Raw genomic sequence first — 17,618 nt, forward strand, 5'->3', positions numbered from 1 at the left:
TCACTGAACAAGAGTTACGTAACTTGCGTGCAGCAGCACGCCGCAGTACGCCTAGGTGGTCACATAATCTCTCACTGGCACCTTCCCGGCAGGTCAGCCTGCTGCTAAACAAACATTAGCGAGACAACACTGGGACAACACATCCGCCCACGGATGCTCCAGCAGCTTCGGAAGACGTGGGTCAACTGTAGTGATAGGTCCCAGCCTGTCAGGCTAAAGTTTGCAGTACCGGAAGACTGTCTACGGAGCTACCTAGCCTAGCCACAGTCAGCTGAACGAAGCGGCAACATGGCACAGTTTCAAGTCTCCCCGCCGGAAAAGTCCACCTTCAAGGCTGAAGACTGGCCTAAATGGATTAAACGCTTCGACAGATTCCGCATTGCTTCTGGATTGGAGATGCAAGCAGAAGAGAATCGCAGGATTGTGATCTTTGAGAGAGTAAAGTTTAATCAGCGGCTTCCAGAAACGGGCGAGACGGCCGACAGTTTGATTACGGCGCTGCACTGCCTGGCGGAGCACTGCAATTACGGGTCTCTACATGATGAGATGGTGAGGGACAGGCTTGTGGTGAGTCTGCGGGACAAACGCCTATCTGAACAGTTGCAAATGGACCCGGAATTGACGCTACAAAAGGCCGTCACCAGAGTCAAACAGAGAGAGCAGGTAAAAAAGCAGCAAGAAATGTTAAGAACATTTTTCCATTAATATCATCCATGAGAAACAATTAATGAGCTATAACTCAGGCTGTTAAAAACACATATTTAAAAGAATATAGTCTAATTATCGTTATCTTCAAAATCCCCCCAAATATCATGATATTATTTTTTTTTATATTATATTTTTTGCTTCAATGTCTACGCTCCATGACGTGCACTGGTCAGCAGTGCAGATGTCAGTCAGACACAACCTTGGGAAATGCCCACTCAGAAGTTAAAAGTATAGACACTTTTTCCTCAGGTATGCCCAATATCCTCTTTTGAAAAATAAAATAAAACATGCATAATAGCTGCAGTATCATTATAGTTTATGATTCTTTACACACAAAGTGAGGACAACACAAATTTCACTACAACTACATATCATTGGATCAGCTCTGCAAGTTTATGTGTTTAACTTGAGAATCAGAGGAGATTAATTGAATATGACAGATAAAAAAAAAAAATCGAATAACATAATGCAACAAACATACACAGAAACAAACAAACATAACTCATGCATATTTCAGTCCGGTCACTTGGAATGGAGATTGCTTTTGAAACCGAACAGTGAAAGCCACTTCATTAATAATGTGCGAGGCGGACTGAAGAGGCCTTCAGCCTCTCCACAGAGACTTACGCAACAGGCCTTTTACTCACATGAAGCAATTATCCCCCAGAGAGAACAAAAGTAAGCAAAACCTCATTATTTTCTTTCTGTATTAGCAGAGATAAGTGCTCCACAAAAGGCGAGCCATGAGCCTCCGTTACATGCAGATTCACAAATCATCAGGGATGACAACTAGCATGCCTCAGCAGTTACACAGCAGCGCCGGAGATATTTTGTTTTAACAAAGTCCTTTTACATGCTGTAATGTTTTAATGTCAAATATATAAATTAATATCTGAGTGAGTAAATAAAGGAAGAGCTGATCCACATGTTGTCGAGTTCAGTGCATCTTGACTGTTGACAGATTCTCAAATCGTAATCCTGTCTGACCACCGTCTCGCTGGTGAAGACAAGCATGCTCTGTGTATGTGTGTGTGAGAGAGGAAATCAATAGGCATTAGTTGTAAGGAAGAGTGTGTCTCTGACCACAGTGTACCTCGAGAACACCCATGGGAGACATGAGTCACAGCTTCTCATGCCTACACTCATCAACACTCATCGCTCGCCGCCCCTGTTTCATACCTCTGAATCACACGCTGCTTAAGGACTCTTTTAACGAGTCTATCACCAGTTTCACACAACAAGAAAAACACATCAGGGTGAAACTGAGTGATGCGGCAACTAGAGCTGAAATGATTTGTTACATGGCAGAAATGTAGATGTCAAAAATGACAAAAATCCACTGGTTCCAGCTTCTCAGTTGTGAATATTTTGTGGTTTTCTGAGTCATCTGAGATTGCAACTTTAATATCTTGCGGTTTTGGATTGTTAGTCTTAGAAAACAAGACATTTCTAGACATTACCACAGAACCTGGGAACTTGTGATGGACATTTTTCTGCATTTTGCTGACATTCTAGAGAACAAATAATTGCCCAATTTATCAAGTAAATAATTAGTTCATTAATCAACAAAAGGAGGTTTAGCATTTGTGTGAGATGCACCGGGCAGGAAAGAGCAGGAAAGTTCACTTAGTGTGGGCTTGAGGGAGGTGGATGGATCAAACAAGCGCAGGACTTTGACCCAGGAGACCAGCTGCTTTTAACCAACATCTGTGATCTTTTCCTGACCATAACCAAGTAGTTTTGTGGCCTACACTTAACTGAAGACCCCTTCTTACTGCCAACCCCTTCTGTTTCAAGATACAATGCAAAAGGCTGCCCCACGCATCATTATAGTAACGCAGAGGCTCCTGCCCAAGCAGCAAAATATGACGATTAAGGATGAGATCACGCTGATTAACTGCAGCCAGAGACGCAACCTTCTCCGACACACTGCCACCTTTCCAGCAAATCACACAGATGAGATGTCGAGCTGAGTCCTGGTTTTCCAGTGCTCCACTTCAATCAAACTAATTCAATTTGAAGGAGACTGTTAGCTGAGCTTAGCATGAAGAGTTAGCATCAAAGACAGTAGCAGGAGGAAGCAGCACGCCCGGCTCTGTCAGATGTTAAAAACTCCATCAAAGTGTCTCTAAATTTCACTGACTAACACATTATTAAGGCAGTGGCACCCCCAGAAATGTCCCATAGAGGTGGCCAGATGGGGCTGCTGAAAAGTATATAGGCCAGTTGAAATGTATGTCAATATGGAGAGTTAAGAAAGTGCATACTGATATACTTTGGTTTCTTATTTTACAGTTCTACTGTGCTCATCTGCTCTGCATCTACAAGCCCTGACTCAATGCTAATGAAATTTGGGCCATTGTTGTTGTTGGATCCTTACTACTCTACCTGGGCTTTCCCTCAGCCAGCAGGACTAAAAATAGACATTAGTGACCCACATTTCACGGGATTAACCAACCACCACAGGCTGATCTGGTTCAGTACCAGCAGCCTTGCAGGAGGCCCAGTCCCATTCATCACATGATAACAGGTGAAACAGAGAGGCGCAGCAGAGAGGGAGGGAACAAAGAGGAGAAGGCCAGCAGAAATGCTCTGTAACAAGACAGCCAATTAAAGGAGAAGGACTGATCCTGAATGGGAGGGAAAGTAAGGCCAGAGGCAGTTCAAGGGCCAGAGGGGATTACCACACACAAGTGAAATCCTTCGCTCACCACTACATATGCGTCATGAATATACGCACCTAAACTAAACACCTGTCAGGTCTACTCTTGTCTTACGTCTGCAGTGATTTATTCAACCCAGACAAGGTTTTACAAGCAATTCCTCTGATCTGGGAGGAGCTGAGGCGTTATGGGTGAGACTAAACAGCTGAAAAATGGAAACATCTGATATGACGTGTTCTGACATACCACTAAACATGAGGAGAGGAGAGGAGAGGAGAGGAGATTCCATACAGTAGCCCCCTTCACAGAAATACTTTGACATTTAGGGAAATGCATTTTATCATATTTTTGCCTCGAGTTAGATAAGAAGATTAAGACTTCTCTCATGTCTGTCTCATCTCTATGAAATATCATCTAGAAGACTGGAACAGAGACTATAAAAAGATTGGTAACGCATCTCCCCTTCTTCCAACTGCTCAAACATGAAGTCAAAATTTACAGATATGGCCACTGCCATCTTGCATTTTTGGAGCCAGAGTCTGCACAGTAGTGATAAATATCTCCAGACCATAGCTGTATATCTAATAATGCACAGACATGTCTATGGTAGCTATCAATCTTTCTCATCTTACTCTTGGCAAGGAAAACACCTAACTATTTCCTGAGTTTTCAAACTATTCCTTTAATAGTGAATGAAGCACAGTAAGCATCAACACTCAATCTTCACACTGATAAACTGATACTTTAGCACTGCAGTCACCTGCAAAACCAAAACGCGAGGGAGAAAACCAAAGCATGTCTAAAAGGAGCAGTAATCTAGTACTGTGGCAAGCATCCGTAACAGCAACATGTGCCGCCAACTCTTGAGGAGAGGAGGAAAGGACACGGCATCATTAAAAACAGTTGAGCAGAGCAGTCACAAAAGCACGGCGAGAGCGGTCAGATAAGACGCAGAATGTGCCATCAAAGTATTTCTTTGATGAAATGTTGGCGAGGCTGGAAACTAATTGCTGCAACATGATACAGGAGCTGCTGAGCTTTAAACACATCCAGCAAGGCATTCGAACTGCACACAGGCACTTGTTCGGATGCATCGTATTGCGTTACAGGACTGCTCGTCGGGATTGGAGGGATTTCCTGATGGTATGGGCCCTCACTCAAAAGGCCTTTAGGGTGTTTTGGATGATAAATTATGACGGTAGCAGCTGTTTTTGCCTAAAATACCACAATTGCTTGCAATATTTTATTCTGGTCCGAGGTGTAATAACAACTCATTCTGTGGTTAAACCAACATATTTTGCACATACCGACCTGCAAAAATTCTTCAGAACTACAATTACCAGCTAACCAGTCTCATTTCTGTCCACTGACAAACACAAATACCAGGCCAAAAAGATGCTCAGACAGCACTGTCTGTGTGTGTTTGCAGGTATATATAGCACACTGGCTACGGACACTAACAGCCTGCGTGCATCTACAAAGCTTTCAACTGAGTATTTTCTGCATTCTTTCTCCGCCAGAGTATAAATAACAGCTATTGTCTCTCACAGTAAATCAAATATCCACTAAAAGCCTGTTTTCTATAAGTGGGCTGCAAACAAAGCCCCTCGCTCAGAGCACGAACAAGTGCACTCTGCTCACTCCTGGGAGGCGAGATGTGTAAAATATAACAACATGCATTTCCAAAGAGCTCTTCATAGCCATTTAAAACCACCTTTGTTCAAACCGTGGACAGCGTGCAAGGCTGCCAAGAACTTGTCAGGACAAGGAAGGAAAGCACTTCAAAAAGTTTCCTCGACTAATTTGCAGGATAGAGGAGTGACGATGAGACAATGGGAGACTGACAGCTGAGCAGCGCTTGGTAAAGAGGTAAATTGCAGTATGGCTGAGATGGATTATTCACAGAAATGTCAGGTAACCAGGTGGGGAACAGAGAACTTCTAATTTAGCAAAGCCCAGAATGTGCTGTAACAATTATGTGGTATTAGAGTGAGGACTGATGCACTAACCTGGGCCAGTACTTGTCAATCTTTGCAGACTTACACTCAAGAAAAGCTTACTGAGGAGTTAAAATACAGTTTGCTAAGTGTTTAGAATAAGACAAATTTAACAAGAGGCTTGAAGTGTGGGAGCACTTTTTAAAAGCAGCTCTTAAGCGACCACTTGATTAATCACATGTGTGCTCAGAGCAGGAAGAGCCAAACTTGCATTTTATTTAGTGATGTTAATCTGCATGAACTTTGTTCTGGTTACGTTGGTATTTTCCAACACATACCCTATTTTCCCATGTTTCTGTGTCTAAGTGACTAATGGAGACAACATTTTTTTAATCGGTACAGTACTGAGCGAGAGAGCAACAGCCAGCAGTGGTGAATCCAGCTGCATTTAGCACCGTCAATTTACATCCACTAAAAGTGCTTGCTTTGCCACTGACAGGCTCAAATCATTATTTATGTAGTGACAACATTCTGGAAAGGATCCCCACACAGATAGACCTTTTTGTTATAAAGTAAGATCCTTTTTGTTTGACCAAAACCAGCCCCAAGATCATTATCGCCAAACACACCAGACTGGGTGAATTAAATGTTTAATTCAACCAAACTAGAGTTGGTGATTGTTGGAACAGTGGAGAGATGAACAAAGGTGTTTTTTGTGAGTTTTGTTTTGCTTCTATAGGCTTTAAATGGAGTGTATTCGAGTGTTATTTTGACTGTTTATATAAATAGAGTCTGGTGGGTTTGATATTTCTGGTTCAACAAAATGGATACACTTACACTTTATCAAAAAGGTCTATCTCTGGAGGGATCCTTTCCATAATGTTGTCAGACACTTAGTACAACATTCTGAGCCTGCCAGTGGCAAAAACAATCAACATAAATTGACAGTGCTCAGTTGCCCGCAGCCTCTAGCGCTCAATACTGGACCACTTTCAAAACCCGCTGACAAATTGGACAGGATATGTCGCCAAGACTTTTAAAAAGGCACCTGCCTCTCAGAGAACATTTACTGCATAGCAATTAAAGATGCATTTCAGATGTAACTTTGTTCAGAAGAATTACAATACTAGTACCTCCTTTCCACAGCAGCAGCATCCTGAGGTGCTGCTACATGTAACGTTATAGCACAAACAAGCACAGACCACTCCGTTTTGACTACCATGGTGAAAATTGACATTGTGGGCATAAAATTATACCAAAAAATAAATATAATAATTCTGTAACATGACAACGCCGAGCTTTCTTTTCTTAGTTATTAGCAGACAGCAGCAGAATGACTGTGGTAAACAACAACAAGAGAGAGCGAGAAAGCACAGCCAGTACCAGAGTGTTTTAACTATTTCAAATATTTCTGAATGGAAATATGTCGATAAATCAATCTTTTAAACAACCCTGGGCCACTGTGCACTGTGAAAACTCACAAGCTCCAACATGTATTCACACATATATACACACACATACATATAAAGCAGAGTTTATGCATGAGCAGGCCTGCATAATGAGTCACACAACCCAGTGCAACAGTGAGCATTACACAAGACATCCTCACGTGTTTATGTAAAGTACATATTGCAGCGTCACCATGTAACAGCCACAGAGGCACCTCTCTGTCTTACCTGGCTTGGTTTGCTCCCTGGTCCAGAGCTGGCCACTGGAGGTGAGTTAGTGTTAGAGTCTTCCTCTATGGTCGTAACAATCACTTCCTTTATCTCTTCTACATTCTCGCAAACCTGAAGCACCTGCAACACTTCGTCTCCTGCCTCCATCACCGTTGGCGACTGCATCCTGAAATCCTCACCAAACTTTAGCTCAGTCCAGCTCGCTCAAACATCGTTTCTGCGCTCAGCGGCTACTGATCCATCCCAGAGTGTGTTTGTGTGAGTGTGTGTTTGACCTCCCCGACTCTCTCTTGATCTGCAGCCCAGCCCTGCTTTATCCGTCTTTATATAGAAATCTCTCCCATCATGCCTCAGGAGGTATTGTATGGGACTGGGCGCCCACTTGCCACATAATGTAAGGGGCTTTAAGGAGAAAGGCAGAGAGGAAGAGAAAGCGAAGAGCAGGAGAGAGGAAGATGAGTTGTTGGTGATGGTGGAGGGGTGGGGGGTGATGAGATGATCACATGGGATGTCCTGACAGCAGCGGGGACGGAGGGGGGGATAACAGGATGGATGGATAGATAGAGAAGTGGCGGATAGGGGAAAAGGGGAGTGGAGGAGTATAGTAAATAAACATCCAGTCCAGTTTGGAGAGTAAACAACACAAATTAGGTGCCATCGCTACCCTCCAAAAGATGTGTTTCTCCCATCCTCTTCCTCACTCTCTCTCTCTCTCCCTCCTCCCTCCCCTTTTATCCTTCTTCCCCTCAAGGCATCCTCTCTCATTCTCTGCTCGTCTCTTGCCTCAGCGCCACTCTCAATCCATTGCTTCTGACCCAGTGAGCACTGTGGTGTCGCCGCTCTGCCACTGGCATGTGTGTGAATGTGTGTGTGGGGAAGGTAAGTCAAAACCTGTTCACCCAACCAACTGTTCAACAACCTGACAGTGTGTCTTAAAAGGATAAGTACGGCACATACTTTTACTTTGTCTCAATCCCACATACGGTGTCCTGCTATTGAAAATACTCACTAGAACAAATGTGTGTAAATCCGCAGCTAAAAATAGTCCCTAACAAATGCACTATTTCCTCCTGTTTGAGTAACTCTTGCAAACTACAGTGCCCAGCTGTTTTAGGAAATGATTTAAATTTTTTGGGGAGAAATCTAAGTATATATTAAGTATAAGCTTTGGTTTTAAATGGGGTTTGCTGACAGTGAGAAAAAATATAGAATGACACAAGCACTGTCACATCAGTATTTAAAACACATAGATATATTTTTGGCATTGACCAATAGCAACCTCTTTTGTCTGAGTATTGACCAAAGAAAAATTTGCAGACAGTTGCTAGACAGGAGTCAATAGTGCAAATACTTCTTTTGACTGAACCGCGTATATTGATTGTCACTTCAGTAACCAAGCTGTCAAGATACTGAACTAACAGTTAGCTCTGAGAGCTTTTGTCCAGAGGAGCTATTGTGACTGATGGTGCATTCCATTTGCACTGGGAAGTCGAATTTCCCAGTTCTCAGTTAGAAATTTCAACTGGAGCGGCAACTCGAAAAGTCAGAGGAACCTAGGGCTGGGTGATATGACCAAAATCTCATATCCCGATATAGGTCATTTCATATCCTGATAACGATACCTATCCCGATATAGCACATGTTAATCCAATGAATAAAAAGTTGTGTCCCCGCCCCCCCCAACGGCATAAATGTGCCTCTGTGTGTGCTTTTACGTAGCATGCAGGTGTTCCGGATTCAGAGGTGTGATGGATATCAGACTGATCAGAGCTTTAAACTCTGCCATGAGGGAGTACAAAAACGTTACTAGGATGAGGGGAGGACATTTCGACGAGTTGGGCAACCGACGAGAGAGCGAGCAGCTGTGGTCGAACAAGCTAGAGAGTGAGTGAAGAGAGGGAGTGCTGGTAGCGAGAAAGCTGGTGAATCAGATCAATAAAACTCCCAAATGCCGAAAAATATTGCCGTAAAAAGTGTAATTTGCGTCACAACGATATAAACGTCAGAGCAAAATATGAAATGATAGACATTTTTCTCTCGTCACACGATATATATCGTCATATCGCACCGCCCTAGAGGAACCTCATCAATCCTGACCTCAAAATCCAAGATGACTGCTTTGCACATCAACAGCAGTGAAAGCTGTTGTAATATACTGTTTTTTATCACTTTTCTAGCACTACTGTCCAACTTAAATCTATGGACATGTTGCTACAGTGTGTGTATGCACGAATTACGCAAGTGGTATTGCTAACAATGCTGCTGCTGGTATTAGTATTTCGTTTTGTTAATTGGAACAAAGTTAACTCGGGTGTTATGTCATTCCCTACTCTGACTTCCGAGGTAAATTTAAGGCAGCAAGACGAACATGTTAGCAGTTAGCTCACCAGTTACAATAGTTAACCAGCCAACCAGTTCTTGATAAGTGATCTTTTCTAAGTTCTTTCCTTCACAATTTTATATGGCCTATGATATCACTATAGCACAGCTCTAAATTAAAAACTGGTCTAAATAACCAAAGCAAAGCAAAGATTGTGCTGATCTTACCTCTAGTCTTTTGCCTTAAAGTTTTTGAAGTGGTATTAAACTTGTGCAATGGCCCAGTGGCCCAGGGATTAAGACCCCAACGCCCCCTGTTCTAGTCCATTGGTTGCATGTGACTCCCGATTTCTGTCTCTCTGTTTAGTCCCTGTCATCCCTTTACTGTCGACTCACAAATAAGGCATAAAGCAATCAACCCCCTCCAAAAAACACCTTCTCCAAATCTACCTCGGTAAACTGTTAAGAATGTCTTCCCTCCTCTCTCTGGCTGTGCCCACCCACAGAGCTTGCAGCCTGGCCATGGCACGCATCTTACGACAAGCACAGACACACACACACAAAGCACCGGGATAACCGTGAAGCTCCCCAGGATTCCGTCTGACTGAGCCAGGAAGAACTCACCGCGGGGAAGAGATGCCAAACATGAACGCAAGTGCTCTGCCTCTTCCAAGAGCCCGACATGGCTGCCTGTGTGCCCCACGGAGCTACCTGCGCCGTGGTCTGCCAGGGAATGCCATGAGTAGTGCTGCTTTACCATACTGAGGTCCAGCTCGAGTAGGCGAGCAGCTGAGATCACAAAGCAGCTGAGCTTAATTGGGTTGAATGAATTGAGCTGCAGCGAGGACGAGAGGAAGGTGAAACAGTGGGAGGTGGAGGGATGCAAGTCGAGGGAGGATGGGGAAGAAGAGAGATGCAACTTCAAAGAATACCTAGCAGCAGTATTTTGTTTAACTTAGCAAACACTGCAGTCAAAGCACGTCTATGGTTCTTTTTTCTCAGCATCAGTTTGCTGTCTGTGCTAACCACTGATAAGCACATAACAAGAACTCTATGTGAAGATATCGTAAACCGTTAAATGTCTTAAATTTGGAAGAAGGCTGGTTGTGCAATCACATGCCAGCTATGCTAATTAGACAGGTTTAAGTGCTGTTAGAGCCAAACTGTCGTTCACTACTTCCTTTAGAAAGCACCTGATCTCTACACATGAACACAAGACCTGGCGAACACAGGGGCAAAACGGTTCCTTCTCTAAACCACACATAAACATCTAAAAATAAACCCAGCTCCACTTTCTCGCTCCGCTTGTTGGAATAGGAAGGTGCTAATTCTCAAAGAATGCTTTACGGTTTCAAACATATCACATTTCTCCTGTTTGACACCTCATACAATGCTCCTCCACATCACACTCTTAAGCTGCAAAGCTGCCATGCTACTCTGACCTGAGCTACTCCAATCCACCTCTCACTATCCACGCCAATATCCAGTTTCATACAAGAATAACACCAGGATATAGCAACTCAATTACTCACATAATTTAGTGTCAGTACACCAACAGAAGTTCCATACATGAGTCCAGGCTATACTCACCTCCATCGTCCTTTACAAATACCCAGCTGGCAAAATACAGCAGAGGCAGACTCGCCACACACATCTGATATGATTCGTTCCCACCTTGAGATTTCGCTGCTGAACGAGCACCTGAAAGTGTATTTTTCACATTCACACATTAGCATACAGCCTTGAGCTTTGGCCTGCCTCCTGAAATTGGAGCAACCTGCTGAAAGGGCTCTGTTCAAACATATCAAGCTATCTTGGAGGTGTATTTACAAGCAGCGTCACTTACAAGCAGCGATGAAATCCAATTGCAGGTACAAAAAGTGTGTACTACTAGTCTTCACAAGGTGCAAAAATGAGGAAAAAAAACTTTTAAATGGCCATTTTTATAATTTACAGTTTGCACCAGAGCTGAAAGTGCAAAAATTTGGGAGATACACTTATTTGCTTTATTGCCCAGAGGTAGATTTAAGCCTGTCTACAGGTATAAACACATTAAATTTAAGACCTTCTCAGACCTGTTTAATACCCCTTTAAATGAAATTTAAGACCAAACTTTTGATGAAAATACACATCAAAAGTGTGTTTCCAAGTAAACAGTCCCGGTCAGTCCCAGTCTGATCTAAATGCATAGAGGGGAAAATATGGACACTGCACACATACAAGTGTTGTGTTGAAGTCTGTTACCCCATCACATTACGTTTTCCTCCTGTTAAAATAATGTTTCCCGGAACGTCATCACTAGAAACTCTTGCAGTGATGTGACTAACAAACATTTAAGACTCATTCAATCTGAATATAAGACAATACGTAACACTTTTAAGGCCTTTTTGTTAGTAAATTTGTATTTAAGACATTTTAAGACTTTTTAGAAATCTGTGGCCATCCTGTTCTGTCCACACAATATGAAGCTGGTTAGCCTAGCTTAGCATAAAGACTGGGAACAGGGTGAAGCATCTAGCCTGGTTCTGTCAAAAGATTATAAAACTCTTCAATAAAAATGATGCCAACACTAAAATGACAAAAATCATCACCGTTTTTTTTAAATAGCATTTTTCTCTTAAGTTACTTAGCCATTAAGCTAACATTAGCTAAGCATTAGCTCACTAACAATGTTAAGTAATAACTAAGCGTCAACTTGTTGGGAAGTAATGGTGTAAACATTGGCTGATTTAGGATGTTAATGGAAATAAACTGATTTGTGGCACACTTTTATTTAAATGTTTGGCCGTGGGGGAAGGTATCAAGTATTTTCAAATCAAAAGTTTCAAGTCCATGTGAAGTCATGCATCACTGGTGTTCAAGTCCAAGTCAAGTTGCAAGTCTTTTTTAATTTTGTCAAGTCGAGTCCACACCTCTGCTACAACTTAAAACTATACCATGAGCAAGTTTGCAATTTGTTTTATATATACTGGTAGTAGTATGTTATTCTAAGGATATATTCAGTATTGTAGTGTTCATATTTTAGTATATTTAGAGAGTATTATAGTATATTCTAATGTTGTGTATTCTATATATATATATCTTATACTTACAGAGTGTGCTAAGGTTTTATTATTTTTTATTTTTCTATTGATATATTTCTCTCTCTATCTGTCTATCTATCTAGTCATTAGTTATATCAGCTTTTGGCTCCAGCCTCATGTTTAACATACAGATATGAGGCAATAATGCAAATAAATGTCAAAATATTCCTATAAATGTGCTTCACAGCTGCTCTGCTACATCTTCTACATCTTGTGAAAGCTTGCAGCCGAGTAAAAAGATTTACACATATAAACACCATGTCTCCAGAGCAGGCTGTAAACAGTTCTCTGGCTGCTGTGGTGTTAATCTCAAATCTCCAGTCGCGTTTTCCGACACATTTCCATGTGAAGCAGCCCCTCTTCTTTTATAATTCCTGTGGTGAGGCATCGCAGACACATCACAGCCATGAGAAACTTTTGTGCTGGATTGTGAGGACATCCCTGCCCGGAGCGATGTGCTGCTCCATCAGCCAAGACTCTGATTAAGTCCCGACAGTGGAGTAATGAGCGCAGCGCTGAACAGTTAGACTCTGAGACGAGGCTGACGCACACAGACACAAAACACTCACACACAGGAGCATATGTGAAACCAGAGCGCACAAGCACACAGACACACAGGGATTTGTGCTGAGCCTCTCTCTCAGTAGAATTGGTAGCCCTGATTACTCAAACTAAAGCCAAACACTACCCGCCCTGTCAGCGGCACCACTGCAGGCCACGGCATGAATAAGACATGAAGAGCAAAATACTAAGGATGGCTGTGCTCTGTGGCAAATCCTGTCATGTGTTAAAATTAGACACACACAAAAAAAAAAAACAGTCACACACACACACGGGCACTGCTAACGAGTCTTGCCACAAGGGAAAGTGAGCGCCAAGTAGGTCAGTAAATGATGGTGAACGTTGGAGCGTCTGGGTATGTTTGTGTTTGTCATCTTTTCCCTTCAGCGGGTTAAGCCGAGCACTTGATGAAGGCCACTGTGCCAGACAGTTGTTTGGCTAAAAGAGCGGGTCAGTCTTGGGTAAGCAAAAGCTGTCTGTGTGCTGAAATCTCATCTTTCACTAAATGCATTCGACTCTTGCCAGCAAGTGTTGAAATTCCTGCTTTGAAAGCACGCTGGAAGAAGAACTGTGCACATTTCACTCCTTTACATAACAGACGGCCGATCAACTGCTCATCCAAATGCCATGAAACTCTACTCTTAGTTATCTGAGAGCACCTAGACAGGCAGTACTAGAAAACGTAAAGGTAGAGATAGGAATGTCACAATGACTTCCTTTGTTGGACGATATATTGTCCCAGAAATAATAGCAATAAACAGTATTATTGTCAATTTGAGACATTCCTATGCCATTGATACGACAAAGTATATGTAAAATTATAGTACCTTCATAGAAGCAGCCCAAAAGTACTCAATCTAAGACTTGCAAAATCTGGCCAACAAATAAATAACCAGGTGATACCTCTTGCGACTAATAAGCTGCGGGAACACCGCCGTTACCTCCATGGTCTGGCCGGTGTGCAGCAGTCAGCTCTCGGGAATGGGGAGCCTGGGAGCCAGGTGAATTTACAGAGTGGAGGATGAAGTTGTTGGAGGGTAAAAGCGCAAATGATGGACTTTTTCCACTTGTTGCTAGGGTTTTGTAAGCTAACAACTATCAGGACTGTGCCTCTTCCACTCCCAAAGTGCAGCTGCAGGCGATAAGCTACGTTGTGTTGTTTTTGAAGTGTCATTTTATTTTTCTTCGGACTCACACAAGTAGGAAGGGTGGAGAGAAAAAGGGGAGAATTGCTGCACCCAAGTCTTATTAAGGTCAGGAAAACCCTGCTGTTCATTCTGGCTTCATGTTGGCTAACATGTTGGTGACATTCTTTTGGAAACAAACACGCATGTAAACACAACAGGCAAGATAAAGGTCAGCAAAAAGATTGAGGTCATGTCATATATCATGCCACGAGTCGATAGCACAGTTACCATGTAGATAAAGGTTATTCTGATATGGAAAACAGATGTGAATGGAAGTTCTGGGTTTGCAACCAAGCCATGAATAAGTTGATACCTTTGACAAGCCGACAGAATACACACAAAGAGAACACACAGGCAGCATATGTGTGTCAGTTGGGGAAGACGAAAGCTCCCTCTGAGGAAACTTTGTCAGCTCAGAAAGCCACAGCTCAACAGTCACAACAACCTTTAATGTAAAGAGCTGCTGTGGATGAAACATCAGTGGCGAGGTGATACTCTGGCTTCTTAACTTCCAGTTTGGTCATGTGTGAGACAAAACAGGGTTAGGCTACTTTAAATCCAACAGAAAACCGATTGGAGATGCTTATTGTTAAGACCTGCTGTAAACTCTGCCAACAAACAAGGGAAAAACCACAAACTATGCTTATTACCATCAAATAATGGTTTACAGTCTCAAACACCAGCAATTAGACCCATCCAACAAGTAGCGAGGCACTCAGAGAAACACCCCTGCAGCTAACTGCAACCTTACTAAACACTGTTTCCAGCTATAATAACGTATTCAGGACATGAACTGATGAACATTAACTTTTCCAGGTGATTATCTTTCTGGTTGTAAACAGTTCACACCTTAGGATTTACACACACAAGACTAAGGACTTTTATTTTTTAATTTATAATTTAGGCTATTTAATAAAATTCATTTGCATTTCTCCTCCTTGAGTCGTTGCTCAAAAATACCACACAAAACTTCAGGTTACAAATTGGCCCTCACTCATTTTCTTTCTACTGTGATTACTTTGGACCATGGAGTCTTGTATCCCTCGGGTGCTACCGCGAATTTCACGTCTTAACATGCCAACTCACAGCCAACCTGCCCGGCTAAAACAGTGCTATCTGATCGCCTTTTATTTGTTCTGCCTTTTATCTGACTCCAAGGAACATAATCACACGGCTGTCTGCTATATGAAATGAAAATGAGTCAGGCGACTGTCTATCTATCTGTCTTCAGCAACAGGAGTGAACCAACTGCCAAACACACACTGTTACATGTTCAGCAAATACTGGAGTTGTTATTTAACACGTGCTAAAGGCAAAATGATTTTTATTGGAATTGTCCTACCTTATATTTCTCTTTTATCAAATAATCCATCACATAATCCATTTACTGAGCCGGCGGTCACTGACATCAAAGTCAGCATGATTTCTCAGGGTATAGTTTGAATTTTGACTGACAGTAAAAATCAGCTAAGCTGCTGTTTTTGCTCGGTCTGATCCATTTTGGTGGGGGCAACGAATGTAATCTCCCTACCTTGCATTGGACCGGATAATTTATCGCCCTGCTCTCTGCAGTAAATTACAACATAACAAAAGCAAAACTAAGTTGTAATGACCAGAGAAGCAACCTGCTGCATTCATATCCTGTTGCAGACATTTATTTGTCGTAGATTTCCTGAAAGTGACAGCCCTAACCTTGCCAAAAGTGGACTGGCCCTTCTGGCTTTTGCCCTCAAATACCAGATGGCCTGTCCCAGCCAAGGCTGATAAACACAATTATCATTCCAACTCATTTTGACGAGTGACTGATAAATCTCCTGTACTCTAAATCCCTTATAAATCGGACTAGCAGAGATATCCTGTTTTGTATTAGTGGGCTCCATAAAGCAATGAGTAGCACGCTGTTCAGCGATGGTGAATGACGGTGAACGCACACTAAGTGTGTGGTGATTCTTTCTGTGAAATCATGTCAAAGACTCTAGAGTGGATGCAGGAGAGCATTAAAGTGATGGTGCAGTGTTCAGCCCTACCTGGACCTGCTCACCCCGAACAGCAGAGTCACCCAGCAGCGGCTCTGCGGGCGGCGTGTTAATTGTTACAGACTTTTCTGAGCGGGTGTCTTTACTGCGGGACTTGTGGCGGTCCCGGCTTCTCTCCCTGTGAAACAAAGAAAAAAGCAAAATGCATCGTTAGTGTTGTTCGAAAGAACTACTAGTACACAAGCTTAAAATCTAACAAGTTTATATGTGAAGTTTAATTTACTCATCACAAGGAGGCCATCACAATTTTCCAGAGTTCAAGATGCACTTTCAGATGTCTTAAAACCTAAAAATATTTAGTTAACCATTTACGAAAACTAAAACAAACAGCCAATATTCGTATTTAAGAAGTTGAAGATAGATTTTTTGAGGATTTCTGCATTAAAAAATGACAATTGATGATTACAATTGTCTGTCGATGGATTGATTGTTTCAGCTCTGGAGAAAACTGCTGGCTCTGAAGGTGCTTTCCAAAGTTAAAATTAATACCAAGTCCTAAGAGCTATTCGGTTTTTGGCACTTTACCTATATTAGAAGCTAAAACTCAGGATAAATCATTTGTGTGTATTTCCTCAGTCTTTGCACTAGGGATTGGAAGAACCGATTTCAAATTGTCCAGCCCATCTCAATCGTATGCCTCTGAGCTTATCAATTCCTTTTATCAATGCCCTTATGTTTTTTTGACAGTTACACATTGCAAAACAATGTGCAGATATCAAACTCAAGCATCTACACTGCTGGAAAGCTACAACAAGAAGGAGTCTTGGCAGAGAGGAAGAAATGCTCCAAAGCATGGCTTCATTTCACAACAACAGATGACAGCAGTGCTGCTTGTAATGTCTATAAAATGAAGAATTCTCATCTCTACTTTAGACTTTGTTTCCGTTCCAAAAAGAACCCAGTGTAACCCCTGATGACGTAACGACTCTGACTTTTTTATTTGTCCTATTTTACAGCAAAAGAGCTTAGCAGACATCAAGTAAGTCTCTGAGATAAGTATGCTGAGAGACACACAGAATTACATACATGAACATACTGTACTCTACACACAAATAGAGCAGGGACAATGTGAAAGCAGCTGGCTGCTGTTTGAGTCAGATAAGAGCAGAGCAGCTCACTATGTGAAGGTGGGGAAATTGAACTGCGTTTGTTTCAGTCTCCATCTAATTTCCGATGTCTGAAACAGTGTGAACTCTGCCCCACATAAACCCCTCCCTCTGCATCCTTCCTTACTCTATCCACTCCCCCTCCATCACTGCATCACTCTCCACAAGGCCCTCTGTCGCCAACATATGAGCTCCATTAGCCACACTGACCCCCTGCACTTACAGCCCTAATCCTGCATCGCACATGAACGGCGGGTATCCACATCCTCCGCCCAGCATCACCATCGCCACATGGCATAGTGCCCACTCTCCAGCTCCATTACCACAGAAAAAGCTCAA

The 17,618-nt window shown here is 42.4% G+C and overlaps 1 protein-coding gene across 3 annotated transcripts in view; it reads right to left on the bottom strand.

Moving 5' to 3' along the window:
- Window positions 1–17,618, bottom strand: part of LOC126401928 (vang-like protein 1) — a 67,214-nt gene that overhangs the window by 21,240 nt on the left and 28,356 nt on the right. For all 3 annotated transcript variants that reach the window (XM_050063492.1, XM_050063490.1, XM_050063491.1), the window contains one exon: window positions 16,165–16,291. In XM_050063492.1, coding sequence (XP_049919449.1) covers window positions 16,165–16,291 — 127 coding nt within the window. The remainder of the gene's footprint in view (window positions 1–16,164; window positions 16,292–17,618) is intronic.

The sequence above is a fragment of the Epinephelus moara genome, chromosome 15, assembly GCF_006386435.1.
Source record: "Epinephelus moara isolate mb chromosome 15, YSFRI_EMoa_1.0, whole genome shotgun sequence".
In the NCBI taxonomy this organism is placed as follows: Eukaryota; Metazoa; Chordata; class Actinopteri; order Perciformes; family Serranidae; genus Epinephelus; species Epinephelus moara.